Here is a 23,231-nt window from a genome sequence, read left to right as displayed (position 1 = left end):
TCCAGTAGGTGCAAGATGAACAACTGCATCTGTCTTAATATTTGATGGAAGACAGATCATGTGATGTACAGCCAATGAGGGATTCCCCTCTGTGACAAGGCATTCACTGAACAGACCAGAGCACCACAGAATAGAAGGGGCAATTTTTATTCCACGGCACCTAATGCTGTGTGGAATAAAAGCAATTGAAGGGTGAATGATATCAGAAAGTGCACATGGTAGTGCCTTCACATTGGCATGTCATAGAGATGCACACATCTTCCTAAGCATTCAGCTTTAGAAATGGGAAAACCTACTCCCTTTGCTAGGCTTGGGGTGGGGTTTGTTTTTCATCTTTGCTGTGCATTTATCCGATTCTGTTGTGAGTGTTTGTGTTGCTTTTTTAAGGTATGCTTTTGCGTGCATTTTTTTAAAACAGCCACTACGGGCAGAGAAGGGATGCATCAACAATAAAAATTAATAAACGGCATCATTCCAATAGTCTGACTTGGTGGCCTGTCTGCAGTCTCTTTGGCATCGTTTAGAAACACACAACGGAGTGATTTGCCAGGGCAATGAGGCTTTTCTATGTTCAGTGATGCCCATGACACACACCAAAACAATTGCAGGTTGAAGCAAACCAGTGCATGTATTCCAGTGCATGTTTGAGCAAGAAATGTACAAAACATGGCCGCAACTCTATGTAAGATTAATGGGCTAAAGATGAGCTATTAAAGACTGAGCAGTCCTTTCAGAAGGTTTTATTTTGGCAAAAAGGTAGTACAGCCCCTTATTTTCACGTCTGTTACATGAAAAAATAACTTTGCTGGCAAGTCACAACTGACTCATGGTGGCCCCAAGACCATGAGTTTTTAAGGCCACAAATTAGTGGAGGTGGTTTGATATAGCCAACTGTTCTTTGGTGGACTCCCATCCACGTGTCCAAATCACCAAGCCTCTGAATCCCAGAGCCAGGAGGTAAAAGCAGGGGAAGGCCTTGACCTCTGTGCCCTGTTTTTGGCTGTCCAGAGGAATTGGTTGGCCATTGTGTGAGACAGGAGGCTGGACTAGATGTGAAGAGCCCCTTCTCCCTTTCCACAGAGTCAACCACCTACATTAGCTTCTCCCTTAGGACAGAGGCTGACATTTACAGTTCTCTCTGTAGTGTGTATAGTGTGTTAGAACCTCATGCATTGCCAGGAAGGTTTAAAAATTTCGATCCTGGTTTAAACCTTGATGTATACTGGCATGCATACTGGGAAGTACTGAACCTATGAAAATCTTTGAACTCCAGTAATTATCAACGGGAATTCACTGATGCAGGAAGTGGTAGGGGCTATAAGCATAGACAGCTTCAAGAGGGGATAGATTAACATATGGAGCAGAGATCCATGAGTGGCCATTAGCCACAAGGTATAGATGGAACACTCTGTCTGGCGCAGTGATGCTCTGTATTCTTGGTACTTGGGGGCAACACTGAGAGGGCTTCTAGAGTTCTGGCCCCTTTGGTGGACATCCTGATGCCACCTGGGCTTTGGCCATGGTGAGATATAGAGTGTTGAACTAGACGGGCCACTGGCCTGATCCAGCATAGCTTTTCTTATGTTCTTAATTATGAGTCCACTTGTAAATGTACCTTGTATGTATTCAGTAAGGATGCCACTCATACAGGGCTCATTACCTTTGAAATCCAGATATGGCTGTACAAAAAAAGTGCACATTTTTATGTTTGCCACTGCTCCCACAGCAGTCTAAGATGACTATTTATATTCTCTGCAGCCTGAAACCAAATAAACAGCATATCCTCTTGAAACCTGACATTAAATATCAAAGTGGGATTAAAAACCAGGGAATTCAAAGGTAAAGTGAATGTTCTGTCCTTTGCTCATAATAATGCAGCCTGAAAAAGCAGCATAAATTAAGGATGAGGTGTTGTCACTGAAATTCAAAGCTTTTGACTGTTTGTTATATATTCTGGATGCTATTTAAATGCAGCGTTTTTTGAATGCTCTATTTATATTTTTACTATGACAAGCGATCAAAGTAGGAAACCGTATAAGCCAATATAGACTAAATATAGACTCAAATACATAATATAAACTTCACAGTGAAGTCAATTTTCTCTGCTACCAACACAATCTCTGTTTCAGGCAAGCAGAAAATGGGGGAAACTTCATTTTTCTTTTAAAAAAAGAATAATTCTATCCTGTCTTTTTTTGGAACAAAATCTACTCTCAAAGTCTAGAGTACTCTAACTATGGAGAAAAAGTTCTGCCCCTTTTATAAAGGGCTTAAGTGTGGAAAGGACCAGTTGAAACTTTTAAGGGCATAGACGAAAATAATACCACTTGGTAAACAACGTCCAATTAAGCCCCTATTAAAGGTATGGGACACTTTTTCTCTCTAGTCCTATTGACAATGTTAATCTGAACACCCATAGAATGTATAAAAATTTTACCCTCTCCACTGCTAAACATGTTAGTCAGGATCCACTAAATCCTTTTAAAAAGCAAAAAGGTTTAGTTACAACTTTGCATTACAGGGCTTTTGACTGGCTGGGCAGATTAAAAGGCATCACGTTAAAAAGAGCTTGTGTCTGAAATGTTGAAGAGATACTATTAGAGTTGCACGTAACCTTGATCCCTGACCTTCTGTGATGGGCTCCACCTCCTGTGGCAGCCATTTTGTGATTTCGCCTACAGCCCTGTATCAAAATCCCTAAGGTGCCTGCTGGCTCTGAAAGGCTGGGGAACCCTGATAATACTTGGTCACTGGATTTATCTAGACAATTATTGCCTGTCACTCTCAGCATGCCAACTTGTGGCAGGTTACATAACAGTCCAATACAATAAAACCCCCAATTAAAATCCCGTATCCTTATAAAATTGAGCTCTAGTAGAAGGAAGAAACCAAACTGCAACACACACACCAACCATGAACATGGCAGGGAATTAAAGTGTCAGCTGAAAGCTCCAAAAAGCCCCCCCCTCCCAAAAAACAAACAAACAAACAGATAACAGCAGCCTCTCACCTTACGTGTTAATCTTCTCTTTATCTCCCGTTTCTCTTCCTGCTCCTCTTGTTCATTACGGGCTGGAAAATTTATAAGGTTTTAGACTGGTTAGACTGATAAGAGATGCAGAATATACAGAAGCTGGCTTTCGTTGGGTCGAGGCTATCAGTATTTCAGGCCTGATACAGAGAAAGTGCCCTGGGGAAAAATGAACTTTGGCCATCCCAAAGGAAATGCCTTTCTTAGTAAACTGTACCAAAAAAAACCCCATCCAAATCCCTTCTAGTCAAGCCAAGTGTCAGCTCGAATTTTATTCCTCTGCATACTTTAGTTTATACCAATGATCAGGCAGAAAGCCTCCCTCCATGCTGCTGTGCCTAAGGGCCTGTTTGGTGTGGGGAAAGAGAGGCATGATAACTGCTAGCAGAAACAGAGCAAACTGTTCGATTGCGTTCTGAGATAAAGATTTGCTTTTATGATATGGTTCTTGGTATGAGTCCCTGGAGGTATTCTGTATAGAAGATATTTAGTGGAAATGGGCCATTCATGCAATATGATGGCACTTGATCCCATGATCTCCAGTGTTCCATTATCAGCTGTAAGATCCTTCCAGGATCTTGCACAATTTTGGAGGGCCTGCAAAACTGAGTTGTTCCGCTACACCTACGGTTAAGGCCAGGCAATAACACCAAGAAATGCTGGCCTCCCCCCATGAAATGGAGACCCCAACGAACTCTGAGACATGGACCCCCCCCTCCAAACTCTGAGAGATCCTATGAGGTGAGTTTCAACTGTAAGATTGTATGATTTTATTATGTATGATTTTATACTATTGTTAAACGCTCCAAGCTGATAGGAAGGGGTGGTATAGAAATAAAATATTTATTTATTATTTAGTTAAGATTAGGATCTGAGAGATTCCTTTCCCCCTTTCCTTCCTTCCTTCCTTCTTTCTTTTATTTATTTTTTAAATAAAGCCTGACGAAGAATTCTGGAGGGCTTGAAAGCTTGTCCATGACATCACATTGTTCACTATACATGACGTTAGCTGGCAAATGAAAATAGCAGGTGAATATCGTGGCATTACCATTTGCCTGCTAATGCCATTCGGCATCTGAAATCACTCCACTTTCTAATATGTACGGACTGATGGACAAACATTCTAGCCGTACCTGAAGAAGTGGATGGTGATTCACAAAAGCTCCCACCCTGCTGCAATTTTTGTTAGTCATTAAGGTGTTTCTGAACTTCTTCTTCCTTTTTACTGCTACAAACAAGCTAATATGGCGACAAACACCTTTCCCTCCCTCTCCCCACAACAGACACTCTGTGAGGTAGGGTCTAAAAGAACTGTGGCTCACCCAAGGTCACCCAGTTAAGTGGAGGAGGAGGAGGAGTGGGGAATCAAATCCGGCTCTCCAGATTTGAGGTTACTGCTCTTTACTAATGTAAACCTGGCTCCCGATAACAATATTTAATTGCCAATTGGTGGTGTGGGGGACATGTCCCCAGGTGGGACTTGGAGATCCCCCTAAAGAAAATGGCTCTTGGAGGGTAGACCCCGTAGCCTTATATTCCACTGAGGTCCCTCCCGACCCCAAATCCCATCCACTCTTGGCTCCATCCCTAAAGTCTCCAGGCATTTCCCCACCCAAAACTGGCTAACATGGGTGTACGGGTGTGGACTGCCACTGCTGGGGGCCCAGAGCAGGGATACTGTGGGGAACTGCTGCAGCAGCAGTGGGGAAACTACATGTGGAAACAGCTCACTAACCGTGCTTCAAAATTAAAAGCAAAGAAGAATTGAAAAGCCTTAATTGAACGTTACTTGCGATCCAAATATGTTCTATCAAAGCACTGTGATAAAAGTGCTAATATTTGTTATGAATGTGGAAGTACAGATCAGCTGCAGACAACAACAGGACATAAAAAGAGGCTGAACGGAATTGCCCTGGTCTGACTTCCCTGGAAATTGGGCATTTCAGGAATGTCCCTTCTTCCGTGTATTCATGGCTTTCTAGTTCTAGCTTGTAGTTACTTACGTTTCAGAATGTTCCTCTGCTCCAGTTCTTCAGCAGTTGGCCTCTGGCTCAGCCGTCTGCGGAAAAAGCCTACGATTAATTTTTGGACCATAGCATGTCCTCCAATGTATGCTCAGAAAGTTACTTTTTGCCCCGTGGTGCTAGAATGGAGACGGTGACATTGTTCCTGTGTATGCAGCATGTCCCAATAACCAAGAGCATAATTTGCACTAATAGTCTATTCCCAATCAAGGGGAAACCAAACATGCTGTATCGTAATTAGACATGCCTCTTCCATCACCACCTCGGGCTAATCAGCTGAGAGTTTGGTGATGCAGATGTCTTTGATTAATTTTCTCCCTGCTTCCTAGCTTATATAAGAATGACAAGCTTAGCTCTGCATCTTCTTTCTCTATGCCTGGTACAGCCTATGTACTTTACCCTACTTGTCCAAAGAGACTGTGATAGGGAGGAGATCCCCTGAGCCCCCGGGGAGGGCGGTATATAAATATAATAATAAATAAATAATAAATTACAGATCATCTCTAGACTTCAGAGATCAGTTCCCCTGGAGAAAATGGCTGTTTTTGAAGGTGGACTCTACAGCATCGTACCCCACTGAGGTCCATGTCCTCCCCAGGATCCATTCCCAAATCTCTAGGAATTTCCCCACCTGGATATGGCGACTCCCCTATCCCTGCTAGTGGCCAGTGGGGACCTGGCAGCCCTAGGCTGTGAAAACAAGGGCAGCTAGGCATGGTGATCTTGCTCAGAACAATACTGACTCTTCTTAGCCTCCCTAAGTCCTTACTTCTTCCTTGAAACTCAGTAGGATCTGTTTACTTAAGGTCTAGGAAGTGATCAAATTATGGGGTATAGGACAAATGTGTTGTGAACAGAAATAGAAAGGGTGGTTTGTCCTGACTCACTGAATTGGCTTAGAAAGTGTATGGATAAAGATTATATTTAAGGACAGAAATGACATTTGGTTATTTAACAAGAAGCCCAATGGATTATTTTGCATGCATTTTACATTTATATGCCACTTTTCTCTGCAATGCAGACTTATAGTGACATGGAAATCATTCTTCTTTCCTATGTTTTCTCCCAACAACACTTCTGTGAAGTACATTGGGCTAAGAAAGAATGACTGGCCCAAAGTAGCCCAGGAAGCTTCCATGGTAGTTTGGGATTCCAACCTGGGTCTCCCAGGATGCTCCTCTGAGACTGTCCACTGCAGCATGCTGGTCCTTTTTTTGGCCTGGTCACTGTCTCTCAACATAACCTACCTCACAGGGCATTTGGGAAAAGAAATTGGAAAACCACCTTATCTTCCTTGGACTAAAGATGGGCTAAAAAACCAATTTTTTTTTGAAGCAGCAGCTATTGGCGAGGTCAAGGAGAATATAAAATGAGAGGAAGACAGTTGTTCCAGTTAAATACTGCTACATTCTTAAGAGTAAGGCTGCCAGCTTTGGGATGGGAAATACCTGGAGACTTTGGGGGTACAGCCAAGAATAGGTGGGATTTGATCCAGGGAGGGATGTCAGTGGAGTATAATGCTATGGAATCTACCCTCTGAAGCAGCCATTTTCTTCATGGGAATTGATCTTGGTCACCTAGAGATTCCTGGGGATTCCCTGGGGTCTGGCATCCCTACTTGGGACACTTGCATGGTGGAGCAGCAGAGTTCAGAATTGAGCATTCGTTTTATGGAGCAGTAAAGATAATAAATCCTGCACTGCTCTTTGCTCCCCCGCTGCCATCCTCAACAAGTCCCAGCACAACTGGCTAAGAGATTATCTTCTGAAGCACCAATAACAACTCAGTGCCAAGAATCATGATGGGCATATTTTCATGCTGAAAGTGAACCTGTTCCAACCTGTTGGTTGCTAATATGCTACAACTTATTGTTTTTTAAAAGTGAAGTTCATTTTTATTAATAGTTTCAATACAGATAAAAAAGAGAAAAAAATAGGGGGGAAATAACAGAAGAAGAAAAAAAGAAAACGAAATAACAAAGAACATACGTATCAGTCTTGTTGCAGTAAATGTTTTGAGTTTCCAGTTTCCAGTTGTCCATACCCTAACTCACATTTATCATTTATATCCATGTAACTTTAAAATTCTTATCACAACAATTATTTTTAATTCCGAAACACCAAATCATCAAATCATTTTTATCTCTGTACTGCAAGAGGTCTATCAGGTGTTTCCAACTAGTCAGAATGGCAGCTGTTGATTTTTCTCTAATCAATGATGTAAATCTAGGGAAGTTCATAAAATATTGGAGACTGGAAATGATATTATGATTTTAAAAAATACAATGGCTGTTCAGATTCAGATTCAGAGTACCTTTATTGGCAAAAACAACAATGGCTGTTGTAGTTTGCTAAGTGAAGAGATGTCTTGATAATGAGCCCTGATGCTCAGCTAACAGTTTCCCTAGCTCGATGAAGATGTTTGCTGAGCAATTTTTGATGGCCAGACATTTCCTCACTACGTATTGATGAGCAGAAGCCATTGTGCAAGAATGCAGCATGCTGGCTCATATGGGAGAGGGGGACACATTTGGGAGATACAATTGTGGTTTGAGTTTTCTAGAACAAAGGTCCCCAATGGTGCACACCAGCACCTTTCCTGGAATCCACCGCATGTTTTAGAAAATGGACACCAAGTCTTCTGATTGTCCATTGGAGACCTGATTGCCTGGGCAGATTTTTAAAAGGTTAGCAGCAGCTGCCACTACAGCACAAGATTGTCACAATACGCAAACAACAAAAGAGGAAAAAAGAACTCAACCCCAAATATTCCCATTTTGTCAAGAGGGTCAAGCTCCAATGAATAAAATAAAATAACTATTTGTTATATAGTGTGGAGTATAATGCTATGGAGTACACCATCAAATGCAGCCATTTTCTCCTAGGGAACTCATCTCTTTAGTCTAAAGATGACCTGTAGTTCTTGGGGATCCCCAGGGCCAATCTGGAGGCTGGCATCCCTAATGGCTGCTCCTGAAACTTTCTTCTGCTCAGAGAAGAGTAGACTTACAAACCCTTTTCTCCATCTCCTAGTCCTCATGATGTCAGGTTTCTTCAGTTACCCAGAAAACACAGTCTTAGACTTGGCACAAAGATAGGTTTATTCAAAAGCAAGTAAGAGAACTCAACCTATACTTTGTCGGAACTAGGGTTCAGGAAATTAAACACAGCATATATCCCTTTCTACCCCCACCCATGAGAATCCAAATAACACAGGAAGCTTCAATGGGAAAACAAACTGGACAGCTGGGAGATAACGGGGAGCCAAAGGACAGAGAGGGCGGGGAAGAGTGAGGGGTTAGGGAAGGTGCGAATAAAGGAGGAAAGAGTAATACATTTCCTAGAGTCAATCTACACTTCTAACAACAATAAACTGAAAAAATAAACATTCCAAAGGGTTTGTGATAGTGTCCAGACATGGGAAGATCCAGGCAAGAATTGGAGATTTCAAAGCTATCACAGTCCAATGCATCAATGATCCCAACAAGATTTACAACACAAAAGCAGTTCTCCATAGGAAGGCATGGCAATTAACACATCAGTTGTTTAATCCTGAAAGACCTGTAGTAGTAACTATATGCAGAATAAAGCAGGAGGTGGGTGGAATGATACACATTGGAACCACAACAATTTTACAGAACCAAACTGACATCAGGAAACAAACTGGCTCCTACCACTTAGAAAGACTGCAGCCAAATAAATCAGATTGAAATGTAACGAGAGTGAAATTATCTAGAAACAAATATAATTAATAGCTCTCAGCTTTATCATGCTGCTCAAACACCTGTGTGCGTAGCCCTTTGCATAACATTCTAAATTCTAAATTCTGGATTGCTTCAAACCTCTTTTCCAGCTATAGAGATTATGATGGTTCTGCTGTAAACACACCTGTGGACTAAGGATGCTCAAGTAAGGCAGGGATTTCTGTTTGCTATATTCAGAGATACATAGGCAGAAGGCTGAGAGAGCCATGTGAACTCACAGCTTTTCAATCATTAAAGGCAGTTGTACATAAGAACATAAGAAAAGTCCTGCTGGATCAGACCAAAATCCACCTATCCAGCATCCTATCCATTGGACAACCAGTTTCTCTGGACAACTAAAAACAGGGCATAAACTTTCTCATCCTCATCCATTGTTCCTCTTAATATTTGTGAAACAGCCCTGGGGGCGGAGAGTGTCCTAGCTGTCTGAATTGGAATAGGGCCAATCAGGGTGCGGCCAGCAAAGCTGATTGGCCCTGCACCTACAGCTCCCGCCACTTCGCTTTCAGTCACTGCAGGAGCCAGCGTGTGAGAGACACAGAGACACAGAGAGCCCTGCCAAATTGCAAACCAGCCCTAATTACCTGCTATGGCTCCTGCTGAGAGAGAGAGAGAGAGAGAGAGAGAGAGAGAGAGAGAGAGAGAGAGAGAGAGTTGCGCCTGCCGGTTTCCCCTGATTCCTAGCGCCCACTGCATTCCTGGTTGCAATGGGCTTCCTTGCGAGTAAGAACATAAAAAGCGTCTTGCCGGATCAGACCAATAGTCTATCTAATCCAGCATCCTGTCCCACACAGCGATCCATCAGTTCTTCGGATGGCCAACAACAGGGCACAGAGGTCAGGGTCTTCCCTGCTTTTGACTTCTGGCTCTTTGGATTCAGAGGCTGAGTGCCTCTAGGGATCTATCTAATCCCCTTTTAAACCTGCTCATTCCTGTGGCCATCACTATATTCTCTGGCAGAGAATTCCACATTTTAATCACTCTGCATAAAGCAGTATTTCCTTTTGGCAAAACTAGCACTTTATCTCTTTCCCCCACATGCTGATGTCCTGATTTAAATAGTTCTCCTGAAGTTGATATTTTACTCTCAAGAGATAATATATAAGTAGCTGAGTCATGCCTGTGTTTTTGCACTGCAGGGCTAATAACCGCTTTGAGAGTTTGATGTAGATTTAAAAACACAACTGTCTTGGGGGAAAAGGTTTAGGCAGCCTCTCCTCATGCACCATTTCCTTGTTCCAATTCTAGGTTTCTCGCTGCAGCTTGGAATTACGGGTGATCTAGTCATGGAAGTCCCCATCTTGTGCTGAGTTCAGTGTTTATAAAGGTGAAGAGTTTGGCAAGGGTCTCCCACTATGTTCTTGGATAGGGCATTTTGGCTGAACGGAAAGAACACAAATCCTTCAAAAACAGAACCTCACACACTGCAAAAGCTTGACTAACCTACCTCAATACAAAACTCTCTGGCCAGAAATGACAGTGGTAATATATTCTAGGACAGACGGAAATAGAAACTTTTTCTTTTGACAAAAAAATAAACTTTAGCAGAATGCTCCCAATAATATACAATCAAAAAGAGACTTTAATAGTTTTGCTGTGTTGGATGTGCATCACAGAGAAGGGGTGTGTGTGTGTGTGGGGGGGGGGAGAGAGAGCCATATTCCTCTTTTGCATTAGGCCCAGTTTTGATTTGTTGTGTGCATCCTAGGCAGTTAACCCTTTCAAACTCAATGGGTTTAGAACGGTATTACTCTGCTTCTGATTAGTTCATCATTTGCAGAGGAAACCTTTTTTTTAAAATTTCACTGGAAAATCGAGCCTCTGAAATGTGCATCAAGTTATAGTTGTAGAATTTAAAGCAGTAACCGCCGTATTGCAAACTAATGCCCCATGTACAGGACTGCATTCTTTCTTCTTTGGATAAGTTTATATGGCTCAAGATTTCTGGTTGAAGGAGTTTATTGTTAATAAAGGAAAAGATAAACTTATGCAAATGTTTAGCATGTGGTTAATTATTCACAATCATTTATGCAACTCTGTTTTTTCACCTTGTGCTGAGAAAATGGAAAGCACTGTCACTATCTTTATGCTGTGTCAGACTGCTCTGGCAATTCAGCAGGAAACAGTCCTGAGTTATAGAACAGGTTAATTGGCTTAACTTACGAGGCTTAGAAAAAAAAATCATTTTGCCTAGGGCAAATAAAGCTGTGTTAACTAAAAGGATATACCCTGTGTGATGTTAAGAAATAATAATTAGAACATCTACACCGTGATCTAGCCTTTATCACTCAGTGACCTGACACTTCTATAACCTATGCAGGGTTGTAATTGTCTAATGCAGGGATCCCCTAACCTTTTGAGCCCATGGGCACTTTTGGAATTATGACATAGGATAGCAGGTGCAGCCCCAGAGGCGAATCCAACCACAAAATAGCTGTCCCAGCTGACCTTCTGTCACACAGCTGAAGCTCCTTGTGCTGTGGCTTGCAGAGCAATGTTTTAAAAAATCTGCATGGCTGCTTGAATCCCCAGTGGCCAACCAGAAAGCTTGCTGGGCAAAAGCCCCACTAGACCCCCAAACTCTTTCTAAAACCCTTAGTGGGCGCCACATGGGGACCCCTGGTCTAAAGCTTCATCAGGGATAGTTTTCCTCAACGCAACCACAGAGAGGTTATGAATGAAGAAATTTCTTTTATTAAGCAGGCAGGGGGTATTTTATTGGAGAATTAGAGCAATCCTAAGGATTTCTCAAAACCTATGAAAATCTGTTTTTACTTTTCCTTAGTCTATTGAATGTCACAGGAGCATTTTTGCTTTCAATGGCCCACCAGTATGCCAAGGGTGCTCACCGCCTTCCTTGGTGAAATGTCCCTCTGAGGAGCCATAATAACAGGCATAATTGATGCAATTATGGCGCATAGTGGTAAGGCAGCAGACATGCTGTCTGAAGCTCTGCCCATGAGGCTGGGAGTTCAATCCCAGCAGCCGGCTCAAGGTTGACTCAGCCTTCCATCCTTCCGAGGCTGGTTAAATGAGTACCCAGCTTGCTGGGGGGATAAACAGTAATGACTGGGGAAGGCACTGGCAAACCACCCCGTATTGAGTCTGCCATGAAAACACTAGAGAGCGTCACCCCAAGGGTCAGACATGATTTGGTGCTTGCACAGGAGATACCTTTACCTTTTATTTCTTGAAAGTATGGTTTAAGACACTGCCTAGTGGAAATCAAGCTGCTATGTAATAGGTCCACTAGAAGATGACTATTATTTATTATTCATCATGTGACATGTGTGTAATAGCCAGGAGAGCCTCAGATTGTCCGGCTGCCATGCAAGAAGTGGCCTGCCATTGCCTGCCCCCATGCCACAACACTGGTATTCCCTTCCAAGTGCTAGCCAAGGCCGACCCAGCCTAGCTTCTGAGATCTGGTGGGATTTGGCTTGCCTGAGCTATCCAGGTCAGGTAGAATAAATGGGGAATATTCAGTCATGGCCACTATTTGATGAGTTTTAGGAAGATGACTATAACTCATCAAATGGTGGCCATTTCTGAATTTTCCCAATTGCAAACTAGTAAGATCTGCTCATTTACTCTATGCCATTGGCCTTCCCTCACAAAAGGCAGAATATTTAGAGAGATTCCAGAATAAGAAACAATAGAGTTCATTCCTGAGACGCTTGTACACAAACTGGTGTGGTGTGTGGCTTTCCTTCCATGGCTTGTGGGGTGTGCACATTTGCATCTGGAATCTGGCAGGAGAAGCTTTAGATCCATAGCATTGGATTTGACTGTGCTAAAGAGTCTGCCAATAGATGTTAAAATATGCTTCTCCCTAATACTCATAGGAGTTTATAAATTAAATTCTTGACTAGGAATTGTCATAGGAGAATGTTACTAGAAACGGTAAAATACCATTTGTTTCATCTCTGAAAGCATGACACTTTGGGAAAACAAATATCTTTTGAGATTTGTGCTAGAATGATTGTTTATTTGGCTGAGGCCCAGAAGCCGAGTCAGAACTGAATTATTGTTACAGAAATTGCTGTAGGTAAATGTCAGAATGCCTCTGTATTTGTGTGCCAGTTTGAGTTCAAGATTAATAACTCTCCCATGTATGATAACAGTCTTGAATTTTCTCCAGGTTCTTGTGACTTACAACTAGGATAGATACCTACACGCCCCGGCATGCATCAAGTGATTTAAGGTTGCTACTTCTAGTAGTATTGCCACTGGTGGTTACTGAAACAGTAGTATTCATTAAAAAAAAATAGGACAGGCATAAAAATAATCACATAATACTTGCACTTTTCTAGATAAGAGGGTGCCGGCAGGATCCAGGGCAGTTCTGTCTGCCTTTTGGCCACAAGGTGTAAAAATATAACGTTTGCATTTTTCTAGTTGTCCTGTGAAGATAAAAGTCCTTCTGCTATGAGAATAGCTTATGGTGGGAAGAAAGCTGTGTGGGTGGGGGAGGAGAGTTGTGCACTAAGTCTGGCCAAGCTAGTAATTCTTAGCAATAGACATCTGTCAGGATACTTCCAGATGTACCCTCTTGGACCTAATAAACCACTCTGAACTCTTTTTTTATGAAGAACGTCTCAGTTGTCTTGGCTCCTATGAAACAGTAGCCTGGGATCGTGACACCTAGCTGACCCCACAGGGCTGTGTGAAGATAAAATGGAGGAGAGAATGACACACATTGCTCTGAGCGTTTTGGGAGTATAGTGGGATAAAATATGACAGCAATATGTAAATTCAGTGCGACTGAAGACTACCCGTCTGATTTTTCAGTGTCTTGAAAATATTATTGATGGGATGGATGTCTCTTCTGGGAGCCATCTTCCCACTCGTTAGTAATAACTACCAATAAAATGCTAGCATTTCCGAAATAATTAGGAAGAAACTTCCCTCTAGGGACTAAACCAAGATCATTGGCAATATGCAGTCTTCATAATCGCTTCCCATCCTTCCTCTAAGCACTCTGAGGCAGCATTCATGGCTTCCCCTCCCCCCAATTTTTATCATATATCCTGTGAGGTAGCTTAAGTGGAAGTAATGGGTTGGGTCCAGAAACGTGTGAGTGCAAAGGATGAAGTACATAGCGCATGTCCACTAGCACAACCAATAGGACAAATATTGAGATCTCCAATGTTGCGATCATTTGTTAGATCTACTGGATTGACTCCCACCCTCTTCTGAATATTATTTCCCACCAGGCTGAACGCGGGGGAAGTGGGTCATTGTGATTAGAATTGTGACCGCTGCTGAGTATATATGCTATATGTTGTATGATGTAATTTGTAAATTGTAATTTCGGGTTTTATGGGGATTCCATTGTGTTTTTAACTGTTTTATGCTGTAAACCACCCTGAGACCTAATTGGAGAATGGTGGTCTAAAAATTTAATAATAATAATAATAATAATAATAATAATAATAATAATAATAATAATAATAATAATAATAATAATAATAATAATAATAATAATAATAGCATCCACTGAGGTGTTAGCCCAATCAAAATAGGCCTCCTGTTATGTCTTGGGCATACAGGAATCAGTGTTTAGATCCAATGAGAGCATTATGCTCAGTGAATACCTATTGGTGACCCCTGGCCCCAAAGATGTCTGCATGGCCTCAACCAGAGCCAGGTGGAATGAGCTGCCAGATGAGGCCTGGGCCATGACAGAACTATCAAAGCTCCGCCTGCAAAATGGTGCTCTTCTGCCAGGCCAATGGTGGTCGAAATGCTGTGGGCCTCCCCCGTCTTCTCCCCATGTTCCCCCCCTTTCCCTTCTTCTTCTATGGGGGTATAAATGGGTGGGTAGGAGTGGTGCTGCAGGTGGGAACAGGAGGGAGAGTTTGTACTGAATTTTACTATATTTATTGATTTTTAATTCTATGTCTTATCGTGTATTATGTAAATCACCCCCAGCCCGCTCATATGGAGGGGTGGTCTGAAAGCCAAATAATAAACAAATAACAATAATTTACACAACTCGCAAGGGTTATTTTCAGTGCTGGGAGCAGCAAGGCTGGAGGTGGTGGGACCCCAAGTGTCCTTAGAGAGGGAAAAGGCGGGAGGAGAGAGGCTACAGCCCTGATCCACAGGGGGGAAGGCACTGCACAAGAACCCTGGAGGGTGGGGCCTGTAGCATGTGCTACATGGATAAATTGGCTCTACTTGCAGAGCAGGTTAGTCTATGACAGGGGTAATCAAACTGCGGCCCTCCAGATGTCCATGGACTACAATTCCCAGGAGCCCCTGCCAGCAAATGCCGGCAGGGGCTTCTGGGAATTGTAGTCCATGGACATCTGGAGGGCCGCAGTTTGACTGCCCCAGGTCTATGAAACTGAAGTATTCCCAGAAATTGTAAGAGATATAGAGACAGATAGACAAAACTGACTCTCTGTTAACATATCTGGCCGCAGTTCTAAGTAAAATAAAGAAAATAAACCGAATAAAATAATGCCAAGTATTTACTATTATCAAATATGTGGATTGTAAAAATTCTCACAGATCTGTCATAAGGACTGGCACAGCTATTTAAAAATAGTGCCAGGGCTCTGAATGTAAAACTAGCACTGAACCTGCACCCTTGGCTCCAGCTGGGAGACGCCAGATCATAGAATCATCTTAACCCCGCCCACAGTGCTGCGGGCGCCGCGGACTAAATAATGCGCTAAGGGCTGGGGGGGAGGAGTTAGGGCAGGCTCTGTCTGTGATGAGGAAGGGTGCTGATTGGCCCCTTCCTCGGACTGACAATCGGAGGGCCCAATCAGCAGGCGCTTTGGCCACCCACCGGCAAGGCGCGGCTCGCAGTTGCTCCCTTGCTGGCGGCCTGATGCGTCGAGAGGCACGAAGCGCCTCCGACGCGTCAGGCCGCCGGCAATTGCCAGCCGCGCACAGGGGGCCACTCGGGGGCTGCACACTGCCCCGCTAGCGCCCGCTGTATTTCAGGTACAGCGGGCTTGATTACTAGTAGAATCATAGAGTTGGAAGGAATCCCCTGGGTCATCTAGTCAAACCCCCTGCACTATGCAGGATGCTCACATCCCTATCACTCATCCACTGTCACCCCCTTGAACCTTCACAGAATCAGCCTCCTCATCAGATGGCTAACCAGCCTCTGTTTAAAAATTTCCAAAGATGGAGAACCCACCACCTCCTGAGGAAGCCTGTTCCACTGAGAGCAGACTAACAGTTCCTTTCCTCTCCCTTTTCACTGCTACACCCTTCCCCCTTTCCTTTACCGTATTCTTCCACACACACCCCCAGCCAGCTGGCAAATGGTTAAAAGAAAACCCTACAATTTCCCCCTGGGAGTGAAGTTTGCCAATCTCCAGATGGAGCCTAGAGACCTTTGGAATCTCATCTGATCACCAGATGACAGATTAATTTCCCTGGAGAAAATGGATACTTTGGAGGGTGGATTCTATGGCATACTTTGCTGAGGGGCCTCCCCAAACTACTCCCCCAAATTGAATTTTGGGGAGTTGCCTTGAATTTCCCAAATCGGAGTTGGCAACCCTTGTTCAGATTCCTTTCTTGGTCCTTTTGACAACAGCAAATTATCCCTGTCCTTGCAATATGTCAGGCATGCAGACTTTAATACATTGCTTTATTCTTTTGATCCTAGCAACTTCTCTTTTTCATGGTGTCTAATTTGGATCTGCCAAATACCTACAATAATGCCACTGAGCTAACATAGATTGGCATGAATGCTAAAATATTTAAATCTCCCACCTCCGCAGGATTTGAAAAAAACAACTAGTTCTGTGCTGACAAATAATAAATGTTTCCTAAGGAATCTTCTATATACATTTTTCGGGGGTCTGTGTTCTTTAATCTTTCTGCAAATAATCCAGGCAATTTAATCAGCTGGCAGTTCCAAGACTGCAGGGATTTTTGTTAGAATGGCACAAATGCTTAAAAAACGAAATTAACATTGCCACCCGCAATCATAATGTGTCTTTCACGTCTTCCCCAAGGTCCAGTTTACTAATTTAGCTTGAGATCTGAATCATTATATGACCATTCCTGAGGAACAGGGAAAGACAGATGTGATAATGAAGTTCTGGAAATATTATTAGAGAGCACACTAAAGGTCCCAGGATGCAGGGTCTGGATTAAAGAAAGTGTGGTACTGAGGCTCTGTCTCAAGTCCTTGATAGATCCTGCCAGGCAGGGAAGCGGATATTGAACCAAGAGTCGGAATTCATCTGAATTGGCGGTTTTCTATATTCAGTGTGCACTGCCCTTTCAAATCTGAATCAAGCTCTCTATTCAACGCTGCTGAGTATATCGGTTGCTATAGAAGCGAAGTGCTAAAGAGAGGGCCCTTTTACCTCTTCCTGTTTTCGTAGTGCCTCTTTTCTGAAAAGAGTAATCAGGAGGGAAGGATATGGGGCTATAAATATGTCTCTGGACCAGATTTGCACAATACGGTTCTGATTTTTGCACTCAGAGAATTTTCCTTCAGTATCAATCAGTACAGAGTGGAAGTTGTGTTAGTCTGTTGCAGCAGCAACAACCACTACCACAACAAAACAGCATAAGCTTTCATGGAATAGAGTCTGCAGAGGAATGGGCCTGCTCCAGCCTTCAGGCCCTATTCCACCCTGCTCACTCCAAAAGGTGTGGCAGCCTTTCCCAACCCTTTTACCATTAAGAAACCCCTGAAACATTCTTCAGGCATTGAGGAACTCCAGAAGTGATGTCAGCAGGCCATACCTTCGTGTCACGCCCCCAGAAGTCACATGTCACCAGAAGTGACATCATCCAGATATTCCCACTGGATGTGACATCACCAGGCCAGCAATGATATGTTTGGCCAGAGCCTCTTCCCTTCCCACTCCTTCCAGGTCCACCTGTGTCTCCTGCTGCCTGTGCCTGGTCACCATGAGGATAGTTATCTGTGTCCCTGGAGGAATAGCCATGCCACCTGACTGCCTTCCCCCTGGCACTCCTTTGAAAATAGCATGTCAAAGATAGTCGAGGCCTATGTGGCTATCCGATATCAAAGTCATAAAAAGAAAAAAAAATACATTTTGTATGAATTGACAGAGCAGTTGGGAAAACCTAAATATTTAACCACACAACTTTGAAAAGTTGTTTAAAAAATCCATCCCTGAAGCAGTAAAGATTATAGCTGGAGAAATACTGCAAGTCTTTACCTTCAAAAGGAAATAATTAAGAGGTGCGCATTGATTCCTCTTGCCAAAATGTTGTTATGTCAGAAGCAAGCCTGAATTTTATTCGTCAATGAATACAGATACGAAGAAGACCAGAAAAGTGTTTTTTTGTTGCGCTTTGACGCATCACTGTAGAAGATGACCACTTTAAATTTGCTATGATGATGAAAGGGAAGTGAGACTGGAACACAAACTGAAGACAAAGCTTTGGTCTCTCTTCAGTTTTTTTCCAGATGGATTCACAAGCAACTAAGTTCCACAGAGTAAAATCCAGCCAAAAGGAAGCACTGATTTGAACAGGAAAAGGTTAATTAATTAATTGACTTTGAATTAATCGGGTTGATGATTAATTAGCTTATTAATGGGTATTACCCACCCTTCCCCAGAGGCTCAGGGAAGCTTACAGAAGGTTGAAATTGCACAGTAAATCAGATACGAATTTGAGTTTTAAAATTCTAAAATTAGTAAATAAAATTAATAATCAACCCAATTAATTCAAAGCCTATGGCCACCTCTTATTTTATGACAAACTTTAAGCTAGTTACTGAACTTAAGAGTAGCATATGGAGTCCTTAAGAAATTTTCTCTAAGGCATGACAAAAGGAGGGAGACTAGCACCTGAGGTGTTATTCTCGGCCTCAACCATAGGACCGTTTCATGCTGGGCTGCAAGCTGGAGGTTTAGTCGTGGCAGGCTGCCCCACCTCTTCCTGCACCCACATGGGGAGCACTTGGCCCCGTGTGTCTCAACCGCCCCCGATTTGCGCTCCTGCATGGGAGCTGGGGCAGTGAAGTTCCCAGTGCATAAACGGTCTAGGTCTGGAGGAACAGCTCCATCTTACAGGCCCTGTGGAACTGCAGGACCCTGACCTCAGTAGGCAGGGCATTTCAGCAGGCTGGGGCCAGAGCTGAAAAAGCCCTGGTCCTGGTTGAGGACAGTTTCATTTCTTTGAGGCCCTAGGCAAGTTCTGGTCACTAGATCTTAGTGCTCTTTGGGGGGAATAGGGGCATCTGCTTAATGTTTCCTTCGAAAATAATGGGTATTTCCTGTGGCTGGGTCATGCCCATTATGAGAGGAGTAAACAAAGGCAACTTGCTTAGGACTCTTCCTCCATCATTTACTATATGGGAAGAGGAAGAAATTGCTTGGTTCTTACCTGGTCAGCTTGGTCCCAATCTGCTGCCTCAGCTCAAACCGCTCTTCATCGGTCTGCATGGGGAGGATATTCTTCTCCTCTAGTTCTCGTTTGGAAGGCCTGTTGCTAAGTTTGATGGCTAAAGAATCTTTCCTGCAGACTTTCATTGCCAGGGAACCTAGAATAGAAAGAAGAGGCTTTGGAGAACTGAATTCTCATTTGGGACCCTCGGCATCAACGGGATCATGGCAACACATAGTATGGGTGTTTTTCTCCATAAATCCTCCCTGCTTAAGGAAGAAAAAATCTTTACCATAGACAAAAAGCTTAATTTAAAACCTCTTCCACCCTCACAAACTAAGGCCAAAGTTTTCCTGTAAGGGAAAATCCCTTAGATGAGGGCTGCTTCAGAGATGGTCATCTTTGTACAGGAACTTCAGACAGGTGGAACGGCTGAAGTTGGAAGACACAAGCTTGTAGGACTTCCTTTTTCTCAGCCGAGACCTTTATTTATGTATTTATAGCCTACCTTTCCCCTTTTGCTATCTTCATCTCAATGCAAGAAACAAGTGATTGCATAAAAATAAAAGCCAGTAAGATGCAGCATAGAAAAGAGAATTGTTAAATACTTAGTGGAGCAAGCCTTGCTGAAGAAAAATCAGCATGGCTTCTTCAAAGGGAAGTCCAGTTCACCTGGTGTCAAGGAAGTGAACAAATATGTGGATAAGGGAGAAGAAGATATTTTATACTTGGACTTCCAAAAACTTTAGACAAAGTTCCTCTGTGAATACTTCTGAGTAAACTGAATGGTTATGGTTTGAGTTACCAGCTCCAGGTTGGGAAATACCTGGTGATTCTGGAAATGGAACATGGAAAGGGCCGATTCCACATGGTAGCCATGCTGCGCCATTGATGGTGCAGTGCTGAGGCGCTTTATGCTCCACAGTTTTCTGACCCCTCCCCCCCCCGGAAATGCAGTGGTAGTGGAGTTTAGCCCTGCTTCCATATGAGCTCCCTCTCAGCCTTTTCTGCCTGTGTGTAATTGGCCTGAGGGACCTCAGTAGGATATAATGTCACAATGTTCCCCTTCTAGGTGAAAATCAACCTGGTGATTGTGAAGCCTTTACATCCATAATACAGACCCACCTTATTGTAGTACAATAAAGAATTACCATTTTTATTTTAGATTCAGGTGGGTAGCCGTGTTGGTCTGAAGCAGCACAATAAAACGAAATCAGAGTCCAGCAGCACCTTTAAGACCAACAAAGATTTATTCAAGGCGTGCGCTTTCGAGTGAGGAAGAGTGCTTGCACTTGAAAGCTCACACCTTGAATAAATCTGTGTTGGTCTTAAATTTGCCACTGGACTCATTTTTATTTTATTTTATTTTATTATATACATATAATATATTTCTTTTATATATTTATTTTATTATATTATATACAGCTGTCCCCAACCCAGGCCACGGTTCCTCCTCATCCTCCTCCCTGGCTGCTGCCTCGGGGGGCTGCCCTGCCACTCTACCGCTGGCTCGACTTTGGTGCTCTCCAGCGGCCGCCATGGCTGGGGCTTCCCCTCGGTGTGGCACTGCACAGCTGCTGCTGGCAGCACCCCAAAGCGGGTGGCGGAAAGTCAGGGGCGCCAGTGGGAAAGAAAGTGGAGCAGGAGCTCAGGTGGCGGTGGCAACATCCCTTGGCAAAAGACTACTCCCCACAGTAAAATTGTCAAGCCATAGTAAAATTGTCAAGCATTGAGGTCCCCGGTGATAAAATCTCCCTGCCTGTAAAATTTTTCTTTTGCATATGGATATTCTACTTATGTATGTGTTGGTTGATAATTGACCTCTGAAGAAGATCTAATTGGAGCAAAAGACATCAGGTCATTTTGACATCTGTGGCATATTTTTTGGCACTGTACCTGTGACTCAAAGGATTATTGCATATTTTCTTCTGAGATTTTCATGTTTCTAATTGACCTTGTGCAATATATCGACTGTGCAATAAATTTTGCATAATAGATTTTAATAATAATTTTTAGATTTCTCAAACTTTTTGTGTCCTAGCTTGTTTCACAGATCCAGTTTGTTTCTTTTCCCTTCCCTTTTTGATTTTTGTGAACGTACCATTATTGCCTGGAGATCGGTAATTCCAGGAGATATGGTCACCAACAGAGGGGGAATGGGGTGGGGACAAAGTTCGGGAGCCAAGTCAGCTGGAGGGCCCTTGAAGCCAGCATCATCCTGCACCCAAGGCATTTCAATTTATTTTAAACATGCAGTTCTGGTGGTAGCCACTAGGGGCACAGGTAATCCTGAGCAATGTAAAATGTATGGGCTACACTTGCCTTTCTCCAAGGCTGAAGCCAACTTCCCTAACAGATCATGCCAACATGATCATCAGCCAAACCAGTATTGCTGCAAGTCAAGGCAGCACACTGATAGCTGCTACAATAATCAGCTGCCTAGAGCTTCTACCTACTTAGCCTTTCTCATCCTTTCCTTGTAACCAGCTCACCAGTATTTAGTGGGTTGCAGCAAGAAAGAACAATATTTCCCTCTCTTCCTTAATTCTTCTTCCTCTTTTCCACACTTTATATCTCCCTTCCTCCATTTATTTTTTTCCCATTTCCCCCACTGCCTTAATTTTCAGTTCTTGGTTTCAAGTCCTTCTCATCCTTAGCCTGCTTGGAGTAGCCCAGTAGCAAACATGTGTTAATATTATGAACAGATGGAGAGAGGAGTTAAAATTGCCCCATGATTTAACCAATTAGTCAAAAGATGCTTCCTTCTTCCTCCACACATTCCATGCATGGTAATGGAACATTAATCTGTTTTAGTGGTTATATATATGGAACAGAACTCCCAGAATTATACCTGGTAAGGGGAAAATAAATAGAGGGGCATTTCTCTCTCTCTTCCAAAACACTAGAATGTGGGTACACCCAATTCAATAGATCAGCAGTAGATTCAGAACTTCTTCACTCAACATGTTGACTGGAAAACTGCCTTGGGATCTGGTGATGGCTGCTAAATTGGATTTAAAAGAGAACAACAGGATCATGGAGAATTCAATGGATTCATAAATGGCTATTAGCCATGATGGCTGATAGTGACCTGCATGTTGGAGGACCGGACACCTCTGTGTGTTCGTTCAGCACAGTCAACCGATGGCCTCTGTTTCCCTCCTGTGGGACTTCTGATTCATCACCTCAGTCACTGTGGGAAACAGAAGCCTCACCTAGATGGATTACCAGACTGATCCAGATAGGACTCTCTTGTTTTCTTAAATCGTATTCTTTCTTTTGCAACGAATGCAAAAAAATGTGCAAAAGACCAAAGTGTAAGCAATGCCTTACTTGTAAATAATGAACTATCATCATCTTCCTCTTCATCCTCGTCCTCTTCTTCTCTTGTGTAGAGGCAGGAAGAATCTTCATAGTCGGATTCGTGAGGCACATTTTCTTTATTGTCATCGCATTCGATCACAACGGTTGGCACTTGTCTCATGTCTGAAAGGCCCCCAGGTCCTGTTTTGGTGACACTGTCCCCTGTATGTAAACCAGAGCTTTGGGGGGAAATTGGGCAGGGAGGGGGAGAGAGGGAAGAAGGCTGAAATTACTTGGCTTTGTCAGAAAGAATGCTGGGTTTCCTAGGATTCAAAGGTCATGCTGACACCTCTCAGGCAGACTACATTTAAAGCAACGGAGCTAGCTTCAAAGCAGCATCTTCACAGCATTCAGAACAAAGATGCTTTCCCTCCCAGGGCCTTTGATAGGGTAGCACCCATGACATTACCAAAAGGGGTCCATGTACATACGCATGTACTTTTACGTATCTTATATGCCATTAAAGGTATTGATTGATTGGTATGCATGTACTATGCATGTACTTCATTTCAAAGCAACCCCCCAAATGTGGCCAGCCATCAGAAGCTTCAGGGGAAGGACAGGACTGATGGCTGTAGTAGGGTCTGCTTTGCTGCTATGAGTACATTTCGTGCACCCTGTGAAAATGGTTCCAGAGCATAGAAGATCCCATCACATTTACTCTCCAAGTTCTCTGTCTTCACATGCATAGTGATGTGAT

At 43.1% G+C, this 23,231-nt stretch overlaps 1 protein-coding gene across 13 annotated transcripts in view; it reads right to left on the bottom strand.

Annotated features, from left to right (window-relative positions):
* Positions 1 to 23,231, bottom strand: part of PHACTR1 (phosphatase and actin regulator 1) — a 312,123-nt gene that overhangs the window by 11,496 nt on the left and 277,396 nt on the right. For all 13 annotated transcript variants that reach the window (XM_077353220.1, XM_077353219.1, XM_077353222.1 and 10 more), the window contains 4 exons: positions 22,502 to 22,710; positions 19,169 to 19,325; positions 5,035 to 5,090; positions 3,011 to 3,072 (listed from right to left, as the gene is read on the bottom strand). In XM_077353220.1, the coding sequence (XP_077209335.1) occupies positions 3,011 to 3,072; positions 5,035 to 5,090; positions 19,169 to 19,325; positions 22,502 to 22,710 (484 nt within the window). The remainder of the gene's footprint in view (positions 1 to 3,010; positions 3,073 to 5,034; positions 5,091 to 19,168; positions 19,326 to 22,501; positions 22,711 to 23,231) is intronic.

This window comes from Paroedura picta, chromosome 9 (assembly GCF_049243985.1).
Source record: "Paroedura picta isolate Pp20150507F chromosome 9, Ppicta_v3.0, whole genome shotgun sequence".
Lineage (NCBI taxonomy): Eukaryota > Metazoa > Chordata > Lepidosauria > Squamata > Gekkonidae > Paroedura > Paroedura picta.
Note: the sequence above shows the minus strand (reverse complement) of the source record. Positions and strands in the feature narration are given on the sequence as shown.